The sequence below is a fragment of the Fundulus heteroclitus genome, chromosome 11 (genome assembly GCF_011125445.2).
Source record: "Fundulus heteroclitus isolate FHET01 chromosome 11, MU-UCD_Fhet_4.1, whole genome shotgun sequence".
NCBI lineage: Eukaryota > Metazoa > Chordata > Actinopteri > Cyprinodontiformes > Fundulidae > Fundulus > Fundulus heteroclitus.
Genome location: NC_046371.1, coordinates 1,911,081 through 1,930,477, shown reverse-complemented (window position 1 = coordinate 1,930,477; position 19,397 = coordinate 1,911,081). Strand labels below are relative to the sequence as shown.

The 19,397-nt window shown below is 41.4% G+C and overlaps 1 protein-coding gene across 5 annotated transcripts in view; it reads left to right on the top strand.

Annotated features, from left to right (window-relative positions):
- cadm1a (cell adhesion molecule 1a) overlaps positions 1–15,212 on the top strand; it is a 523,695-nt gene extending 508,483 nt beyond the window's left edge. For all 5 annotated transcript variants that reach the window (XM_036142720.1, XM_036142719.1, XM_036142721.1 and 2 more), the window contains 2 exons: positions 5,945–6,073; positions 9,967–15,212. In XM_036142720.1, coding sequence (XP_035998613.1) covers positions 5,945–6,073; positions 9,967–10,085 — 248 coding nt within the window. In that variant the 3' untranslated portion in view covers positions 10,086–15,212. The remainder of the gene's footprint in view (positions 1–5,944; positions 6,074–9,966) is intronic.
- The last annotated feature ends 4,185 nt before the right edge of the window (positions 15,213–19,397 follow it).

Here is a 19,397-nt window from a genome sequence, read left to right as displayed (position 1 = left end):
TGAAAATGAGATACTAAACGCTTCGCGCAGGTCGCTCTCCCTGCCGAAATGGCCGCTCCTGATTGACTGTTGCATCCTTTGTTTAGCCCTGTGGACACTGTCGCTCTCGGCTCACCTTTTATATTTCAGGCACGCTTCAAAGGACGACTGAGCCTCAGCTTGAATGGAAATGAAACCACAGAAAACCTTTAGGAGACTTTGTCTGTCAATAAATATATCGGCAATTAAAAAAGTCAATGTGAGCAGGAAGTAGAGCAAGTTTGTGCCCCTGGCATTAAAATGACTGTACAGTAGCTGAGACCCTGTTTGGGAAGTAATTATTACTATCTCTTACACAGTTTGTTTTTTTTGTCATGATGTTCTACATCTTCAGTTCACAACATCCATTCTGAGGTTAATGTTATGTTTTTGCTGCTACATTAAGCCCTTTAATAACCTATTTGGTCCCATCAGCACGTTACATCTTCACGGTGCTTTAACAAAGATTCCTGCTAATTACATCCGAGGCGAGATTTGTTATCTCCAGACTTGAGACATGGTTTATCATCAGCCTCAAACTATTTATTACAGCTCATCAGCATGAACGTGGTATTCATTTTGGACTTTTATTGATTCCTGTGAAAAGTTCTAATTTCATGGCGGAATGATAACACAACATAGAGCCGCAAACAAACATCTCCCAGGGTCGCAGAGAAATACTGTGGGGGAAAAAAAGGGAAAATATTAATTGGGATGTCGTTGTCCATCCATCCATCCGTCCTCTTCCGCTTATCCGGGGTCGGGTCGCGGGGGTAGCAGCTTCAGTAGGGAGGCCCAGACGTCCCTCTCCCCAGCCACTTGGGCCAGCTCCTCAGGAGGAATCCCAAGGCGTTCCCAGCAGAGAGACATAGTCCCTCCAGCGTGTCCTGGGTCTTCCCCTGGGTCTCCTCCCGGTGGGACGTGCCCGGAACACCTCACCAGGGAGGCGTCCAGGAGGCATCCTGACCAGATGCCCGAGCCACCTCACCTGGCTCCTCTCGACGTGGAGGAGCAGCGGCTCTACTCTGAGTCCTCCCCGGATGACTGAGCTCCTCACCCTATCTCTAAGGGAGAGCCCAGACACACTACGGAGAAAACTCATTTCAGCCGCTTGTATCCGGGATCTCGTTCTTTCAGTCACGACCCAAAGCTCGTGACCATAGATGAGGGTAGGAACGTAGATCGACCGGTAAATCGAGAGCTTCGCCTTTTGGCTCAGCTCTCTCTTCACCACAACGGATCGGTACAGCGCCCGCTTCACTGCAGACGCTGCACCAATCCGCCTGTCGATCTCCCGCTCCATCTTCCCCTCATTCGTGAACAAGACCCCAAGATACTTGAACTCCTCCACTAGGGGCAGCACATCCTCCCCAACCCGGAGAAGGCACTCTACCCTTTTCCGGCTCAACACATTATTAATATGCGAGATAACTCCCAGAGTTAACATGGATCTCCAGTCCCTTAAGGCTGGTTCATGCTTGACATTGTATGTGGAAATGAGACGCAGGGACACAACGTCTGCAGCATTTATGCTCCGTGCGGCTTTTCCTCCGAAGTAGCACTATTCTCCTAGACTCTAGAGGGCAGCAGTTGCACTCCTACGGCAATTGTTCTCAGGTGGCCGTAGCAGAAACGTTTAGCCCACTGATCACTATTATCCACTGGAGTGCTAATAGCCGCTGTTAGAACGAGTCGCTTTGAAGCCACCAGCCGCCATATTGGTACTCCCTATTTCCCCCCAGTAACTAGGGAATATGTGCGCTACAGCATCGAATAACGAGGATTTTCTCATGTTCAGGGGGGGCTTAAAACTTTTAAAATGTCTAATGCCATATACTTTTATGTTATGTTCTAAAACTATCAAGTAATGAGAAAGTCATGTGCTGAAATATTTAGCATTTTATTTATTTAAATATATATATATATAACATTTATAAATATATAAATAACAATATACAAAAACATATTTACATATATGTATACATATATATACATAGATACATATACACATACTTATATATACTTATATATATATATATATTTAATATGAATAACATGCAAAATATTTCAGCACCTAATTTCCTAGTAGTTGATAGTGTTAGTACATCCACTGACTGTAGAATTACCTGTGAAACGTTTTCACACAACCAAAAAACTGCTTGTTGTTGCAACCAAATCCTGTGGGATTCTGTGAGAGTAGGGAGTAGCAATTGTATAATATAGCTCAGTGGTTTAGCCACGCAGAGGATTGTGGTAGCCAAGATGGCCGCACGGACCTCGCAGATTCGTCAAGCATAAAGCAGGCTTTAGGAGGTAAAGCCAGCCACACAAAACAATTCAGAATTGACAAAAATAACAAGGAAATACTGAGATTAGGTGCTTCCGCTGCTCCGGGATAATAATCTATGCAAAAATATTAACCAAATAAATTCATCTCAGGTTATGGGAGCAGCTTTGACTATTCAGTAACCAGATTTTTAAGTATTTAGGAAATAACTGAAAGGTTGACTGATCACATATAGCAGCAGGTGTTATATTGCATGTTTGTGAGGCACGATAGGAGAATGCCGCCTGTCCAAAGGTTCATCTCCTGAAAGGAAGCATTTAAAATACCAGGATGGAGTCAGTGCCAATTAAAAATGCTGCACCAAGGCCTTTTGCTGAACGTGTCCATCCATCCGTCTGTGACCATAGTGGATCAGTCTTCTGATGTCCACCTGCAGCAGGAATATTCTCCACGTCACAAAGCTCAGTTCACCGTTCTCCAAAGGTCTCCAGGATGGACAGACCCAAATCCAACAGAGGAGCCTCTGGGATGTGGTGGAGCAGAAGATTCTCATCATATCGATGTGGAAATAATCAAGAAGAAATGGAAATAAATCCAGTTCTGGCAAGGTGTGGCTGTTAATTACACCAGACATACGTGTACACACAAAGCATTTGCACTTAGGGCTCCCAAAAGGCGAGCACCTCTCCTGGTTTCCACCCGTCAAACGCAACAGAAACATCAACTGATGGATCTAACAGGTTATTTTGACTCCAGGTTTGCTTTTTCAGCGCCGGGCAGATTCCGTCAAGCTGAGCAGGAATCTTTCTGACATCCAATTCACTTCTTGTCAGGCAGCAAGAGTTGTGCTTTAACACACTTTCCTATTACGATGTTAATGTGGACTTTGGCTTCGGGGGGGGGGGGGGGGGGGGGGGGGCTGGTCAGGGTGGAGAAATGTGGACAGGTTGCAGAGGATCGCTGTTGATGAATGCCTGCATCAAACGTTTCTGGTTTAAATTAATTTCAGGGGGAATCAAGTGAGGGGAATTTAAAGTCAGCACAGAAAATAAACCTCTGCTGATCTTAATGTTCAGGTTTGTCCTGCAGGCAGCAGCAGGAACATCTTTACATCGAGCATTAGCCTAACTAAGACGTGATGCGTTCGTATGATCCGAGCTGAAAAATAACAGCAAAGTCTTGGTGGTATTTTGTTATTTAAATCACAGCAAAGAGCATTTTTAATCTGCACTGGGCTCTGTTTTCAGCGAGGCGGAGCTCTAAGAATGTGCTTTCAGTTCCTGGAGACATCCTGTTCATGTCAAGCCAGAGGAGCAAATTATAACGTGGCTCCAGAAACTATCACTTATGTGCAATTATTTTCATTAAGGGAAACAAAGTCTGTGTGGGTTTATTATCTCACACAGGGAGTCAGATTTTAAACTGCAAGGCTCATTGTTTTTACCATCCAAGCAAAGAAAATTAAAAGCCCTTTATAGCTCATGACTTTCCTTAAAAATCTCTTTTTTTTTTGTCACGGCTGGATGAAAACCACATGAGACTGACCCAGAACTGGGTGGGAACTGCTGCAGTCTGTGTCCTTTTAGTTGCATCTTTTAAATAACAGGGGAAAGTACTTCTCCGTGTTCTGAGGATTTAATTTAGCTTTATAGGATAACTCTCAGGCAACTGAGGTCTCTGATTGTCATCCTGCTGGTCTAACCTTCTCCTCCAGGACCTTCTAGTAGAATTTATGTTTACATCTATTAGCCTCAGTCCAGATCCGGAAGCAGCAAAGCATTCCCAGACCATCACACTGACCGCTGCTATGTCTAACGGGTCATTGTCCTGCTGGAAGGTGAACCTCCGTCCCAGTCTCAGATCACAGGCAGACGGACACCGGTTCTGATCCAGAACATCCCTGTTCTTCAGTCCCTGCTGCTGAAACCCATCCCACTGTCAGCAACGAGAGACTGATTCAGGACCGAGTATTCAGCCAGACAAGAGGGTGACAATAAGAAGGCTTTAATAAAGCTCAAACTGTTCAGTCAGGGAACATGCAGGCTCAGTGGTCAAATAACAGTTCCAAGTCGGTACACAGGCGGGCACAAACTCAAAAAAATCCAAAAACTAGCTGAGTCTGGTAAATGGATAAACAGGCAAAAATCAGGCAGGAAAAACAGGATCAGGCTGGCACAGAGGTCAAAAACGCAAATTGGGTCAGGTCAACAGGCAAGCAAACAAAACAGGGAATGCTGGACTAGACTCACCAAAAAGCTCAAAAGACAATGATCTGGCCGAGTGCAGGAGACAAAGGCAGGTATAAGTAGAGGAGTGAGCAGGTGAATTGAGTAGAAACTAATTACAGGAAAACAGGTGGAACTAATCAGAGGCAGGGAAGTGACTGACAGAACCGAGCTGATAGGTTGGTGACTGCTGACAGGGGAGTGACAAACTGATTGGGTGAAAACAGGGAGGTGAACAGAACTGAACTGAACTAAAAGCTTGCAGAACCCTGACTTATAATATACAATAAAGAACAAAAGCAAACCACAACAAAACTCAAACTATTCCATTAACCAAAACTAAGACAGAACCTAAACCTAAGACAGAATCGGTAAAATAGAAAGAAGAAGTACAAAATAAACCAATAACAAAACCCCAAATCATGACACCCACGGCATGATGCTGCCACCACCGTGTTTCACAGCGGGGCTGATGGGATGTCGGGTTTGGACCAGAGCTCCTTCCTCCACACATTCAGCCTTTTGGCAAACTCTAAGCCAGCCTTCTTATTTTTAACATTCCTGGCTTCTTTCCAGCCTCTCCTCCATAAAGCCCAGCTCTGGAGGATCTGTCCAGAGGACCTCAGTAAGCTGGATGCTCCGTAGTCTCTGCTGAGGACCTCTGCAGCTCCTTCAGGGTTCCTCTGATGTCCTCCTGGCCCGGGCTGTGAGTTCTGGTAGGCGGCTTCTCTCTGCAGGGTTGTTCTGGTACCGGCTGCTCTCCATGGATCTGATGGAGCTCTGGTTCCTCTAACCACACCCTGACACGTCTTCATGGTGCTTCTGCCTCCTGCTTAGTGCTGCTGCACCTCTGAGGCCTTCAGGAAATGTCTGGTTCTTCTCACAGGTCCTGGGACCCTTAGATCGCACACAGCTGGACTTCCTGTCACTAATTATGGGACTTCGAATAAATTTCATTTCATTTCATTTCACTTCTGGAGGCAACGGGTTGCTCCAGAACATTTTAGAATCGTTGTAGCGAAGGGACCAAGGGATAATTCTCTCACTGTATTTTACCAACTTGGACCATTTTTTGCAGATCAGTCACACAAAATAAGATTTAAAAACATTTCATTCAAAAGTTTGATTCTAACAGTTCAGTTAAAAACCCAAATGGGGGTGAATAGTTCAGCATTGCTCTGCAGCAGCTCTCTGCGCACCGGGATGGGAGCTGCAACAGGGAACCCACACAGCCGTGTCTCAGGTTGTTAGATCTTAGGCGCCTCAAGCTTCCTGCATTAAGTTTACTCCACACCGCTGTCAGAATTTGCTCTCAGACATCCCCACATGGGTCTGCTGGCTGATTCTCGCCTTGTCGCAGCTGGTTTCACGCGTTCTGCTTCTCACGCTGACTTTATTTGCCTTCTGCTTTCAGACTCTCGAGCTGGAGAAGGAGCCCCCAGGACGGTGGACCACGCCGTCATCGGAGGAGTGGTGGCCGTGGTCGTCTTCGCCATGCTCTGCCTGCTCATCGTTTTGGGACGCTACTTCGCACGACACAAAGGTAGAGGACCAGAAAATAAAGGACAAATAATTCATAGAAGAGCCGCCAGAGTCCAAAGTCCAAAGATGACCAGAAGATGGTGACTCAAGATTGACTTGCACTCTAAACACAGAAAATACACTTGATGTTCAAAACTAGGTGTGTTGGTGTAGATCTTTACTTTTCCAGGACATTATGAATCTTAGTGCATGAGCAGAAGGCATCTGGACGTTGGGATCGTTGGGTCATAACGACCAAAACACTCATCTGAGCACTGAGGTGGACTCATGTGTCCTAACTGACCCATTCATGACCATAACGACCCAATTAGTGCGATTGTCCTGACTACAACCTAAAGCCTGTGGTTTCCACTAAATAAATGGGAACATTTGTTTGTTTTATTCAGACAGGCTGCAGGTGCTAAGAAGCTTAAAGATCCAGTTGAATATGGGTTCTTTGATTAGCTGGTGCTGCATCATCGCTTGAGTGTGAGAGCCTTTTATGCCTTAAATAAATAAACAGATACCTGAAACATTCACAGGTTCCTCTAAAAAGCATCCAGAACAAGGTGTGTAAATATGTGAAAAGCTTTCAGAGTCAAAAGAAGAACTTTAAAAGAAAGCCTGATCCAGACCGCAGTAAAACAAAGACATGAGGGGTGACTTAATAGAATAGAACAGAATAGAATTTTTTGTCAGTGTTTCACACAATCAGAGTTGCACACACTCGCTGCAGGTTCTTCCTGTTCTCCTGAGAACAGCAGGAGAACCAACACCAGGAGACTCTCCATCACTGACCTGTAGAGGTTCTTAGCAGCTTGTGAGGGAGGAGAACACGCTTTAACTTCCTGAGGAAGTAAAGTCTTTGTTGAGCTTTCCTCACCAGGTGTTCTCCAGGTGTTCTCCAGGTGTTCTCCAGGTGTTCTCCAGGTGTTCTCCAGGTGAGGTCAGCACAGATGTGGACACCTAGGATCTTGGCTCTCTCGGCCTCCTCTCCGTGTACCGAGAGGTTTGGATGTGTGTGGTGCTCTTAGATTTAAGATTTACAATCAGAAACCTTTGAACATGGAATGTTTTAAAACATTAATTTACATTTTTTTTAAGCCGAACCATTTCTTACAAACTCGTTATTGTTCTCTGAGGAGGGATCCGAAGCGTCACGTTCTGAAGTGCTTCAGTTTGTTTCTCTAAAAGCTTATTATTGCATCACCAGCTGGAAGTTTTCCAAATGATTGAAGAGCAGCTATTAGGGCTACGGGTTACTGATGATGAGTAAAATTGCATTTTTCCAGCAGTCCTGATGAATAGCGTGACACGTCTTGTGTGCCGCCCTCATAACGCCGGGATAATTACTATCTATAAGGAATTCCACACGTTAATGTTTCTTATGCAGGAGGAAATGGGATCGTGTGCATTAAACACTCCAGAGGGGAAGCGGTTGAAATGAAGCAATTAGAGATGTACAAAAATATTTTCTTCTTTTGTGATTATGCTCAAGTCAGAGTTTCCATTCGGATCTGAGGTTCAGGTTGTCTCTCTGATGATGATGATGATGATGATGATGATGATGATGATGATGATGATGATGATGATGATGATGATGATGATGATGGATCAGGACTTTATCAGGGTGGACATGCTTCAGAAACTTCGGTCAATATTCCAACTGCTCACAACTTTTCCAATGTTGTTGAGACTTATGAGTCAAACTGAGCTAAACTTTTCTGTTGAGATGCAATTTCCTATTTTCTGTTTCACAGTTTGTCACATTAAACACGCCAAGAGTTTGATAGTTAATATCGCTCTTGTCTATTATACATACAGTCCAGTTTAATCCAGTTTTAATATGCAATCAAGTTCAGCTCATTTATAATGCCAAGTGGTAAAACGTTATCTATGGAAGCCCAGTCGACCCCAGCAAGCATGGGGTGACAGTGGGAAGGAACAACTCATGTTTAACATTAAGAACTCTAAACCCACCAATAACCCAATGATTATTCTGTGTCCCATTACATCGGGTACAGAAGTGGGACATATTTTTTTCAGAAAAGAAACATCGTACCTGCAGTTTGAGACCTTAAGGTCAAGATCATTTGACTTTTGCAGCAGGACAACGATCCAAAGCACACCACCAAGGTGGACAACCAGTTATTTAGCTTAGGGGGTAATTGATTTTTCACACCAGTCCAGGTTGGTTTGGATAGTCCCCCCCCCCCCCCTACCACCACCCCCAGTATTACCATTTAAAAGTACAATACAATACAGCTTTATTTATAAAGCACAAAAAAAGAAACAACACCGTCGACCAAAGTGCTTTACACCGATAAAACAAATACAATACAGAAATACCTTTGCCAGTTCTAGCAAGCAAAATATACAATAAAACTATTACAATTAATAAAACATCAGAATAATAAAACTAATAAAAATAGATAAAAATATTAAAAATAAAAACCAACTTGTCAAACTGAGTTAAAAGCCAAGGAGAAATAATGTGTTTTAAGAGAAGATTTAAAAACAGGAAGTGAGTCAGCCGGTCTGATTTGCAGAGGCAGTCAGGTCAGACAGATACTGAAGGGCGAGACCAGGTAAACACTTAAAAAATGAATAAAATAACTTTAAAATCAATTTGAAAACAAACTTGAAGCCGATGTAGTGATGACAAAACAGGAGTGATATGTTCTCATTTCTTTGTATCAGTTAAAACTATGAAAGGTGTGCAGCGGCATTTTGAACCGGCTGAAGTCAGTTAATTAAAGACTGGCTCAGCCCAACATAAAGACCATTACAGTAATCTAAATGACTTGTAATAAAAGCATGAATTAAAATCTCAAGATGATCTGTGAAAGAAAACATTTCACTTTAGCCAATTCTGGACTTGATTAGATTTAATCCGAGCATCAAGTTTAAAACCATTGTCTCACGGCCAGATTTGTTGCTGTCTGAGTCAAATACTCTGATAAAGTATGAACTTTAGAAACATTACTGCCCTTAAACAACAATACCTTTTTTCCATTACAATGCAAAAAAATTCCACAACATCCAAGTTTGATTTCAGCAATACAATCCAGAAAGTGGATCATGGAGTTCTGCGTTCTCCGTTTTAGTGGGAATCAAATAAATTTGACCGTCATCAGCATAAAAATGAAGAAAAACACCATATTTACGGAGATTTGAGCCAAGAGGAAGTAAATAGAGCGGAAACAGTAAAGGGCCGAGTACGGAGCCTTGAGTCACTCCACATGTAAGGAGCTAATGACTCAACATAACTTCTCCCTCTTAAAACAACTGAAATTAGTTTTTTATATTAATTCAGGTTGTATTTGTCTAATATTTACATTTGATTGATGATCTGAAACATTTAGGCTTGACGTAAAAGCAGAAACAGAAGAAAGCTTGAGGGGGGGGGGGGGGGTACGTTTCCACAGCGCTTCACCAGCAGGTCAGGTTTTGCTGCAGCACCACTGACCACCTTGTTTCTGTCTGACCAAACAGTAATTTTCCACATTTGGCATTTTTCTCCCTCACTAGGCCTCCGTATATTGTCATCATTGCCAAACTGGGCCGCTGCGACAGGGTGTGAATAAATCTTGCAAATGAGCTTTGAAGTGGCCTTTTCTCTTGCCGAACTTGACGAGGTTAATTCGAACGTGCGATCCACACTCCTCTGCACACTCAGGATCATTTCAAGGCCCTGATTTTTTCCATGTGCCAATCCCGCAGCCAGACGAGCCGGGCAGAATGCGGAATCTGAATGTGGCAGTTTCGCTGCTGCTGCTGCTGCTGGCTGCATGTGCGGAGGATTTGCATAATTAGGTGCTGTGAATGGAGGGTCACATTTTAATCTGCGGTATCATCTAAAGCAGCAGGCTGTTACCCGCTCCGTGACTCTGTGCTCCGCTCGCTCCTCCTCAGGTACCTACTTCACACACGAAGCCAAAGGAGCGGACGACGCGGCGGACGCAGACACAGCCATCATCAACGCAGAGGGCGGCCACACCAACTCGGATGAAAAGAAGGAGTATTACATCTAACCCTGAATGAAGACCCCCCACCCCCCACCCCACCCCGCCACCTCCCCACCCTCGCGCGGGTGTCCTCGCCGCCACGTGGAGCCGTTTTCCCGGGGATGGGGCAGGGTTAGACGGATTGGGATGGCTTTTTAGTGGAGAGTAGAGGGGACGTGGAGGAGGGATTTTAACAGAAAGGCCTGGTTTTACGCCGTTGTTTAGTCTAGTCTGCAGATGTAGATGGAATGTTATTTGTGTTTAAGATACAAAAAAAATAAAATTAAAAAAAAAAACTACTTCTTGGAGTAAAGCGAGTCGGGGTCTTGGGGTGGGGGTGGGATGGGGGCGCCAGACGTTGCCAGAAATCACTGTAGAGAGCTTCACCGTTTAACACCTCCCTAACTGCTGGTACGAAGTTTATATTTTAGTTCCACCATTTGCAGAAAATTCTGTGCCTTGTTCTGAATTTTTTTTTATTTTTTTGTTCTCTCCACACTGAATCCGTGTTGATCGTCATTTGCATAACCTCGTTGCTCCTTTTTTTTTTTTTCTTTCCCCTTTTCATCTTTTTTCCCCACCACTTGTTATTATCAGCGTGCTGTCGGCTTTTGTATGAGGGTAAAATTACACAGCCACTTTATTCATTTCTCTAAATGTGTCTGCACACACGCTCGACTCCTCTCCTGCATAGCAAACACTCCTTCCAGTATACTGTGATTTGTCTCAAGCCATTCCCTCTCTCTCTCTTTTCCCTCTGAGTTCTTAAAAGAAGTGATGCATGGAGTGCTGTATGTCTCATTGTACAAAAAGCCTAAACCAGACGTGTTTTATTAGACTCCGCACCACCAACACCTTTAAAAAAACACAAACTAAACGAAGGTTTCAACGGGCTTCGGGTCACTTTGCCCCTTCACCCCCCTGCTCCCTTATTTTGTACCAACATATTGCAGTTTCATCCATTTTTACGCCTGTTATGACTAAACTGCTGGGAAAAGGGTCAAATCTCACGCACACTTTCATTTTTTCATATATTACTCTGTATCAGACCCTAAATGTATTTCTTTTTATTCTCATCCCTGTTGGAGACGATTGATTCTGACCCTTGATCAAATTAAAATGCCGCTAAGTGATTTCCAGTTTAGAGGTTTTAAGTGTCATTTCCTCTATAGAAGACGACGTCCTGACCACGTTCACCTCAAATTGGACTCTTACAGTTTGGCCAACCCCGAAGTGTTGTGCTCAAACCAAAGTCTTGAATATGTATCAAAGTATCCCCTGTATTATTTACAGAGAAATTGAAATAAGCTTCTAAATAGGAGCAGTAAATGATGCATAATCGGTCTGAAGCGTCCCGTTGCAGACGGCGCCGTCATGTACGAAACGACCAAAACTCACAGGTACGAAATGGTGAGGGAGCAAAATGACCCGAATCATTGCGAAGGCAAACATCTTAAATTACATTAAAGGTCTATTATTTACCTTCTGTTTTATTTAAGTAGAATTTCCCAGTAGATACCAGCTTTTATTGAATTACAAAGATCAGTTTCACTTTGTTTGTATTTCCTCTCAATCTAAAATATCATTTTTCTTCCCAATGGGGAAAGGAAGAAAATGTTAATTTCTTTAGGTGGTGAAAATAAATGTCCTGTGGATGGAGGTGGGGGGGGGGGTGTATCTGGTTTTAACATAGCAGTACAGGATGCTGGTGTTGTGTACATTAAAGTAGTAGAAACGGCAGCCTTAACCAGTTTTAAAACTGAAACTCCTGTAAGTTTGACCTGCAGTCCTAGCAGGCGTCCATCTGTGGGTTCATATAGTCTCATAAACACAACATGTAAATGAAGCCAGTTCAATCACAGCTGTATTCTACACTAATCCTTGCTCAAAAATATTTTTTACAACTTCCTAGCGTGACGACAGAACACCTCTCTTGGTTCTGTTGCATCAAACTCACAAAGTTCTGCCAAGCGGAGAGGGAACTGAACGGCTCTGAGAGACACATCACTCACCCTCATCTTCCTCGCCCTCATCTTCCTCGCCATCCGCGCTTTCGCTTCGTCCCGGCGGCCTTTGAATGCTTAAATATTTCACACGCTCTGCATGTCTGTATCTGTGCTCGGAACCGTTCAGCTTCAGCTTCAGCTTCACCTGCCGGTTCTGAACCAGAGTCAGTTTTGTCGTGTCATGCCAAAAGTCTTTGTTTGCCTGTAATATAACTTTTTACACGCGTTGCGCTCCGTGCTGCTAACCCCGTGGTTTGCATCAGTGCCCTGGCTCGTTCACAAGGCAGAGCGCCTGGTGGTTCTGTTCTGATTATTATGGGCTCACACAGCAAGCAACCCCTTTAATGAGTCCAGGACAGATGTGGGTGGATTAAGGCGGAGGTAGAGGTTGGTGGTCGGCCATCTTCCACTGGGAATATTTTACTCCTCATTTCACATTTTGGTTGAGTCGGATGTTTATATGTCCTCGTCGTTCGTATGGATGTCATATTAATTCAGGGCTTTTAATCATTTATTTAGCCTATTATTATGAACATTAAAAAAAAAAAGTTTAGCTGAAAAGGTTTGAGTTTGTGCATTTTGTCTAATCCCAAAAAGCATAACAATTATAAATATAGGCATAACTATTTAAAGTGCCGCTTAAAAAAAAACATTTTTTAGGAAATGTTCATATATTAATGTCTAATTTTTTGTGGAAAAGAAAGTGATTTAATTACAGATAAACACAAAAATGAACCTTGTTGCACTTAAGAACATTATTCCAGAAGTCCTAATGACCTAGTTGTTTTTTATTATTATTTTTTGCATGGTTGCATCGTTTTGACACTGTGTGAATTTGAGAAGATACACAATGCATTCAAACGGCCCTCTCTTGATTGTATTTGTCTACGCTGTAAATTGGTATGTTGTAAAATCACTCAACTCTAGAAGAAGTCAATTTCAAATAAATATTCAACAGCACAAACATATGAGGAGATTCCTGCCAATAATAGGTGAACAGCATGAAGACCAGAACTGTGCAGTTTATCAGCGTATGCATCATCTCACCTTTCAGCTGCGTGGCCCTTAATTAATTAATTAACACAAACCAACCTAAAGCAGGACGCTGAGAACTTTAATCTTTATGTGCTCTAAAAACAACTGAATCTCTCCACCGCCTTTAAATGAAGTTGTCAGCTCAGACAGGTTTTTTTTTTTTCCCGTCCTTCATTTAAAATTCTGATTGACCTATTGTCAGACCTTCTGACACACAGTTAGGCTGATAATCACTGATATAATTAATTATGTACAGTTGCAATCAGAACTGTTCAACCCTCTCAGCTCAAATGACATTATAGTGATGTGGAGAAAAATTTATCACAATAAATTAGAAAAAAAAAGCTTTAAAATAAGTTTAACATTGAATGTTAAATGAAAAGCACTTGTCCTGTTCTCATCCCCACAAACTGTTTGTGTTTCAAATTATTTCAACTCAATTTGAACCCTTTCATGGGTGGAGTTTATTTATGCATCACAGCTCAACTAAATGAAGGATCTCTAAACGGTTCCCAAAAGCTTAGTTATGTTTCATCTTCACTTTAAGCCACAAAACAACGACATTGTGCAGGAGGATATTTGTGGCATGCCTATCTTAATATACATCATACAGTTTTGATATTATTGAACAGAAATATTGTTCGTTGAAAAACTTAAACTCTTAAATATTTGGGGACTGAATATGCAGCTCTACGTTTTGCATATGCTAAACATATATGAATGCAACCATTGGCGTTATTGTGTCTGAAATCTGTTCCCTATTTGGCTCATTTTGACAATTTTCTTACACTGTAGGTATAACTACAGATTATCCTATTGGTATTATATTTTATAGTATTTGTTCATCACCAGTCCAGACTTAAGTGTGTATAAATATCAGTCAAATCCACTGAATGTCCTCTTTGGGAAACTGAGGGATTCCTGCTGTTGCTTGCCGTGTGTCCTCATATCGACCGCTTGTTCTGACACTTTTTATTTTTTATTTTTTAAATGTGAATCGCATCAGTTTTTGTGAATGCTTTAATATATAATTCTCACGCATGAAGACACCATTCGGGCTTCTTATGTTGGGGATTTGAATTTGAGTTTTGTCTCGGAGGAGCGGATTAGGTCTTTTGGAAATGCATTATTGCAAATTGAATTTTTATTAAACACGCCCCATCTGTGCTTATAAAATGTTGCTTGCAGTCCTAGAAGGAATAGTTGGTTAGCTGTAGCTGGGAGCTTCATTTTTCAGCTTTTTCACTGGACATGTACATATTAGTTCCACACATGTTTCATGTGCTCGATTTAATAAGTCACGTATAATTCAGCACCATGTTTACACTGTATGCTGACGACACTGTTTTGTGTTTGCGTAAACTGGACGGGTGGGGGTAGGGTAACGGGTTCTGATTAGGTTAGATGTTTCACAGTCTGGTGTCTGAATAAAAAAAAAATGACAAACAATTATCTGACTGGTTATTGTTGCTTTATGGATCACAGAGCAGATACCACTTCATCTGTTAGGCTGCGACTTTGTGATTTGTATTCTACAGTGAGCGCTGTTTTGCTTCCATGATGAATGGCAGCTTCCATTTAGATCAAATTTCAACACATACTTGTCAGTACAGGAACAGAGGGGGGGGTGTTGTATTCTCCCTGCAGGCCGATACGTTGATTATGACTTTTTTTCTTCTCACAAAACTCCAAAACCCTGGAGAAATAACATTTGGTACGTTGAATTAGTTAAGAGATTGGCGTAAACGACACATTTGGTTACTCTATACGTTTATTTTCCTGGATATTCCCTGTATAATTAAAAAAAAAATCACCATGCACATACATTGTAACTGAGATAGTTTCCTGCACATTGGGTTCCTTTGATAATGTCCTGTCTCAGGTTCATGTGTTGCTGACCGATGTGAATGCATCTCAGGTAGAATGCAAAGTTTAGGCCCCACCTGTCAACAACATGAAAAGCATGTACAAATGCATTCATCAAGTCAAGAAGTGCAAACATGTTTCTTTTTAGGTCCAGAATTGGTGAGATGTTTTGCATATACAGTATGTTGTACATGTTTTATGTATTTTTTCTTAATATTTGGTGCACTGTAAAAATGTGTTGAATATTGCTTTTTTTGACATATCATGCGTTTATTGGAATGAAGCAGGATCAGAAATGTGTCGTGGCTGTACTACTGTCACTTTGATCGCTCCACCGCCCTTTTCAGTCTCATTTGATTCCCAAAAAAAGGTTTGATTGTTCCACCCAGTTCTTGTTTTCAGATTGTTCTTTTTGTCTCTCTGCTGTACTTGAGAAAAATGTAATGTGTATTAATGGAGAACAGGAGTTCCACATTCCCATACACATTTTGTATTGGTTCATAAATAGACATTTTTACAAAACAATGAAGAGTTCTTGTCTTAATAAAAGAGAAAAGATATTAATGTCCAAAAAAAAGTGTGTTGCTTTTTTAATTTACATCTGAATGTTATGAGGGTGTGAAGCAAATAAAAAAAACAGATAAATGGAAGATTAATGGTGGATTTGGAAAACGTGCAAAGAGGTCATTTAATGGGCATATATGAGAAATAATTTTATTTCTTGTCCACCTTTAAGCAGGAGGGTAAAAACATTAAAAATACTAATCTATTAAAGCTAGGAACGGTTGTGTAAAAAGGTGCAGTAACTGGGGTACCAAGGTCGCGTACCCTTGAACTAATCCAGGGTCGGATTAATCAGGTTTTTTAGGTAGCGTGCCATTTTCCTTAAAAAAAAAAAAAAAAAACTTAACCGTTGCAACATTTAACGCCTTTTTTGTAGAAGTGCTCGAAACATGTCAGGATGAGAGGTTACACACTTTCATGTGGCTCCACAGGTTGAGCTCTCAGCTCTGGGTAGACAAACTTAAATGATTTTACTGCTTTTTATTTTGTATTTTGGTAACTTTTTTGTCTTTAATATATTCGATCTTTGATTTTATAAAGAGAAAAACTGAGGAAATACAAAAAGTTTTTTTCTCTATTTATTTATTTATTTATTTGGGGGGGGGGCTGTGCAATTTAATCTGTTCCTCTCAGGAAAAGTGAATATCCACTGATTAAATCATCAATTAACTCTGGTCAACTATTTTGTTTGGGTTATTTTCAGCTGATTACTGCCAGACATGTAGAATCAAGACATCTCTGAAAATAGAACCTATAAGACAACATGAAGCACATCATGTCCAGATTGCAAGACATTCAAGAACAGACAAGAAGCAGTTATTCAATTCAATTCAATTTTATTTATATGGCGCCAATTCATGAAACATGAAACACGTTCCATTGGCATCTATCAGTCTGGAAAGGGTTACAGAACCATTTCTAAGCTCTGGGGACTCCAGAGAACCACAGTGAGAACCATTACCCGTACCGGGAGAAGGCATGGAACAGTGCAGAACCTTCCCAGGAGAAGCTAACCCTACCAACATTACTCCACACTGCAAAAAGAGAACTAAAAATAAGTAAAATTTTCTTGAAATGAATGTATTTGCCCTTGATTTGAGCAGGTAAATAAGACTATTTGCCAATGGAATGAGTATTTTTACCCCTAAAATAAGATAATTAGATAAACTGCACTTGAAATAAGATAATGGAGATGAATTGTTCCTATTTTAAGTGCATAAATCTTATTCCATTGGCCAATAGTCCTATATACCTGCTCAAATCAAGGAAAAATACTTTAATTTCAAGAAAATAATTCTTATTTTTAGGTCTATTTTTGCAGTGCAGGAGCTCCCACATGATTCATCCAGGAGGTCCCAGAAGAACATCTGAAGCACTGCAGGCCTCACTGAGAGACCAGGCAGAAATGGCCTCCATGGCAAAGCTTTAAGGCCAGAACAGTTGCTGACCCAAAAGAACACAGAGGCCTGATTCCCATTTTCCTAAAAACTTCTTGATGATCCTCATGTCCTTCAAGAGAATATTCTGTGGACCTTTTGTGGAAGGTGTGCGTCTCGTTACATCTGGAGTGAAACTACCCCAGCACTTCAGAAGAAGAACATCCAACCCACCGTCAAACATGGTGGTGGTGGTGTGGATGTGTTTGCTTGCTGTAACAGAGGGAACCATGAATTCTGCTCTGTACCTAAAATAACCAACCATAGCGCAGGAAAAGGGCCCAAACCAGATGAGCAAGTCAACTTTAATAGAGCAAAACACAAAGTGACTTGACTAAAATCCATTAAAGTGGTATTTTAAAGATTTTAAAGACACATTTCATGAATATTTATGTTTATTGAGGAATGAAGTCACAAATTGCATTTATGAAAACATACGATGCAACATATTCCTGCAGCAAAAGAGCTAAAATAATATTGCGTGTTAACTTCAAATGCTTTCTCTCAAGTTCAGTTAGCTAATGTTTAAAATATTGTGCGTTTGCAGAAGGTCCTTAAAGTTTCGTGTCAAAGTTTCTAAAGGTTTTCTGCTCTTTAACCTTCCTTTAATCTGCCACCTGTAATGATTAAAGGTGATGCGGAAGTCTTGTGCTCAGCATCCAGGCTCTGACTTCATGGCTCCCCACCAGGAGACCCCGGGCTCTGCACAGCATGGACCAGCGAGGGATGACGACAGCTTCCACACCTGAAGGGAATCTCTGCCTGTGAAGCGCCTTTGGAGTGTCATCACTTTGTGCTGTAATTGCATGTTAATCCCCTTTTGATACGGCCTTTGCAGTTGATGCGGTGTTGTAGTTGGGCTTTCCATCCGAGTCCCCCCCCCCCCCGCGTGTCGGTCCTCTCCAACTTTGTCCATGTCAAGAGTTGCTTCTTATTCCGAGGTGGGCTTTAATAAGTGCAGACGTTATAAAATCTTAATCAAATGCACAGTGTTAACAAGCAGTCCTAATTAACGCAAACAAAGGCTAATACCGGAAGGAGCAGCGTGAAAGCTTGAATAAATTCTGCTCTGGAAATCAATTCCTACTCTGCGTCTGGAAGCGTGCAGCCACCATTTTAAACTAACACGGTGAGGATAAATGGAGGCGGTATAATCGATGTTCTGACATGAAATGAGCTGTCCGTCATGGAGAAAATGTAACTCTTGTCCTCATATTTAATGTACGTCAGCCAGTCTTTGAAATCCTCAAACCATTCAGTATTCAGACGATGACTTGAGTAAAAGACGATGTTATCTTTTTAATTACATTTGCACCTCAGGCTCTCATTATAGCTGAAGTGCTGTACATAATGAGGCAACATCTTAAATAAGTAAAGGTGATACAGCTATTGATTAGAAAAAAGAAGACCCGAGGCAGGCCATCAGTCATAGAAAATGTACCTCTGAGTTAATGTTTAATGCTCCTGCCGGCCGCTCCCTTATACACTCATTACTCAACATCCTCCAATCAGCCAGACACAAAGCGCTCCAATTCATTTCATGTTAACTAACTCTGAGCAGAAATGGCCTGTATTATCATAGCCAGCGTGGAATCATTCTGCTTTATTATATGTTGTTGTTGTTTTTTTATTGCAGCAGTGAAATCAGGCAATTAATGCGTGCCAGTGTGTTTTTCTAACCTTGCTAGTCAGACAGGTTATGAATATCCTGTATTTAATGATATATACAGAAACTCACGGTGCTGTTTAAAACTCTCACTGTCCGTCTCAACAATCTGATCAATTCCATCTGAACCCTTAACGTTTCACTGACCTGTTAACGACATTTAAAAGCAAAAAACTTAGTGTTGTTTTTCGATTAATATTTATTTAGAAGCATTTAAAATGGAAATTAACAGCCTAACTAAAAACAAACACCACTAAAACTGATCAACCAATGACTACTGCATAAAAAGAAACAGAAGCCAAAGAAAAACAGAAGGAAATAATTGATAATTTTTGCTTCTTAGCAACACACCATTTATTAAGGATGGGTTCATTAAAAAAACAAAGCAAAGCTGAACAAAGAGTGATCAATAATCTCCTTCACTCTCACATGCCAAGGGGAACATCATTTTAATGGTCTGATTTTTATGGTAGTAAAGTCAGGTAGTCAGTTTTGTTCACACTTCTCCTCTCTTGTGCTCCAGCTGATTTTAAACCTGCAACCTCTTCTTTTAAAAGACCAACCTGAAGGCTAATGTTCTCTGAAACTTAAGGCCAATTTCCAAGCTGCTCTTTCTTTATAAAAAAAAACTTGAGACAATGTGTTTATCTTCAACTGCAGGCCTTTATGAGGAAGTTTCAGTCTGGTTTTAGGTCATTGCTCCTCACTGACACATCTCTCCTTAAAGGGAAGACTCTGTTGAATCTGGAGCTTCTGCAGTTCTAAC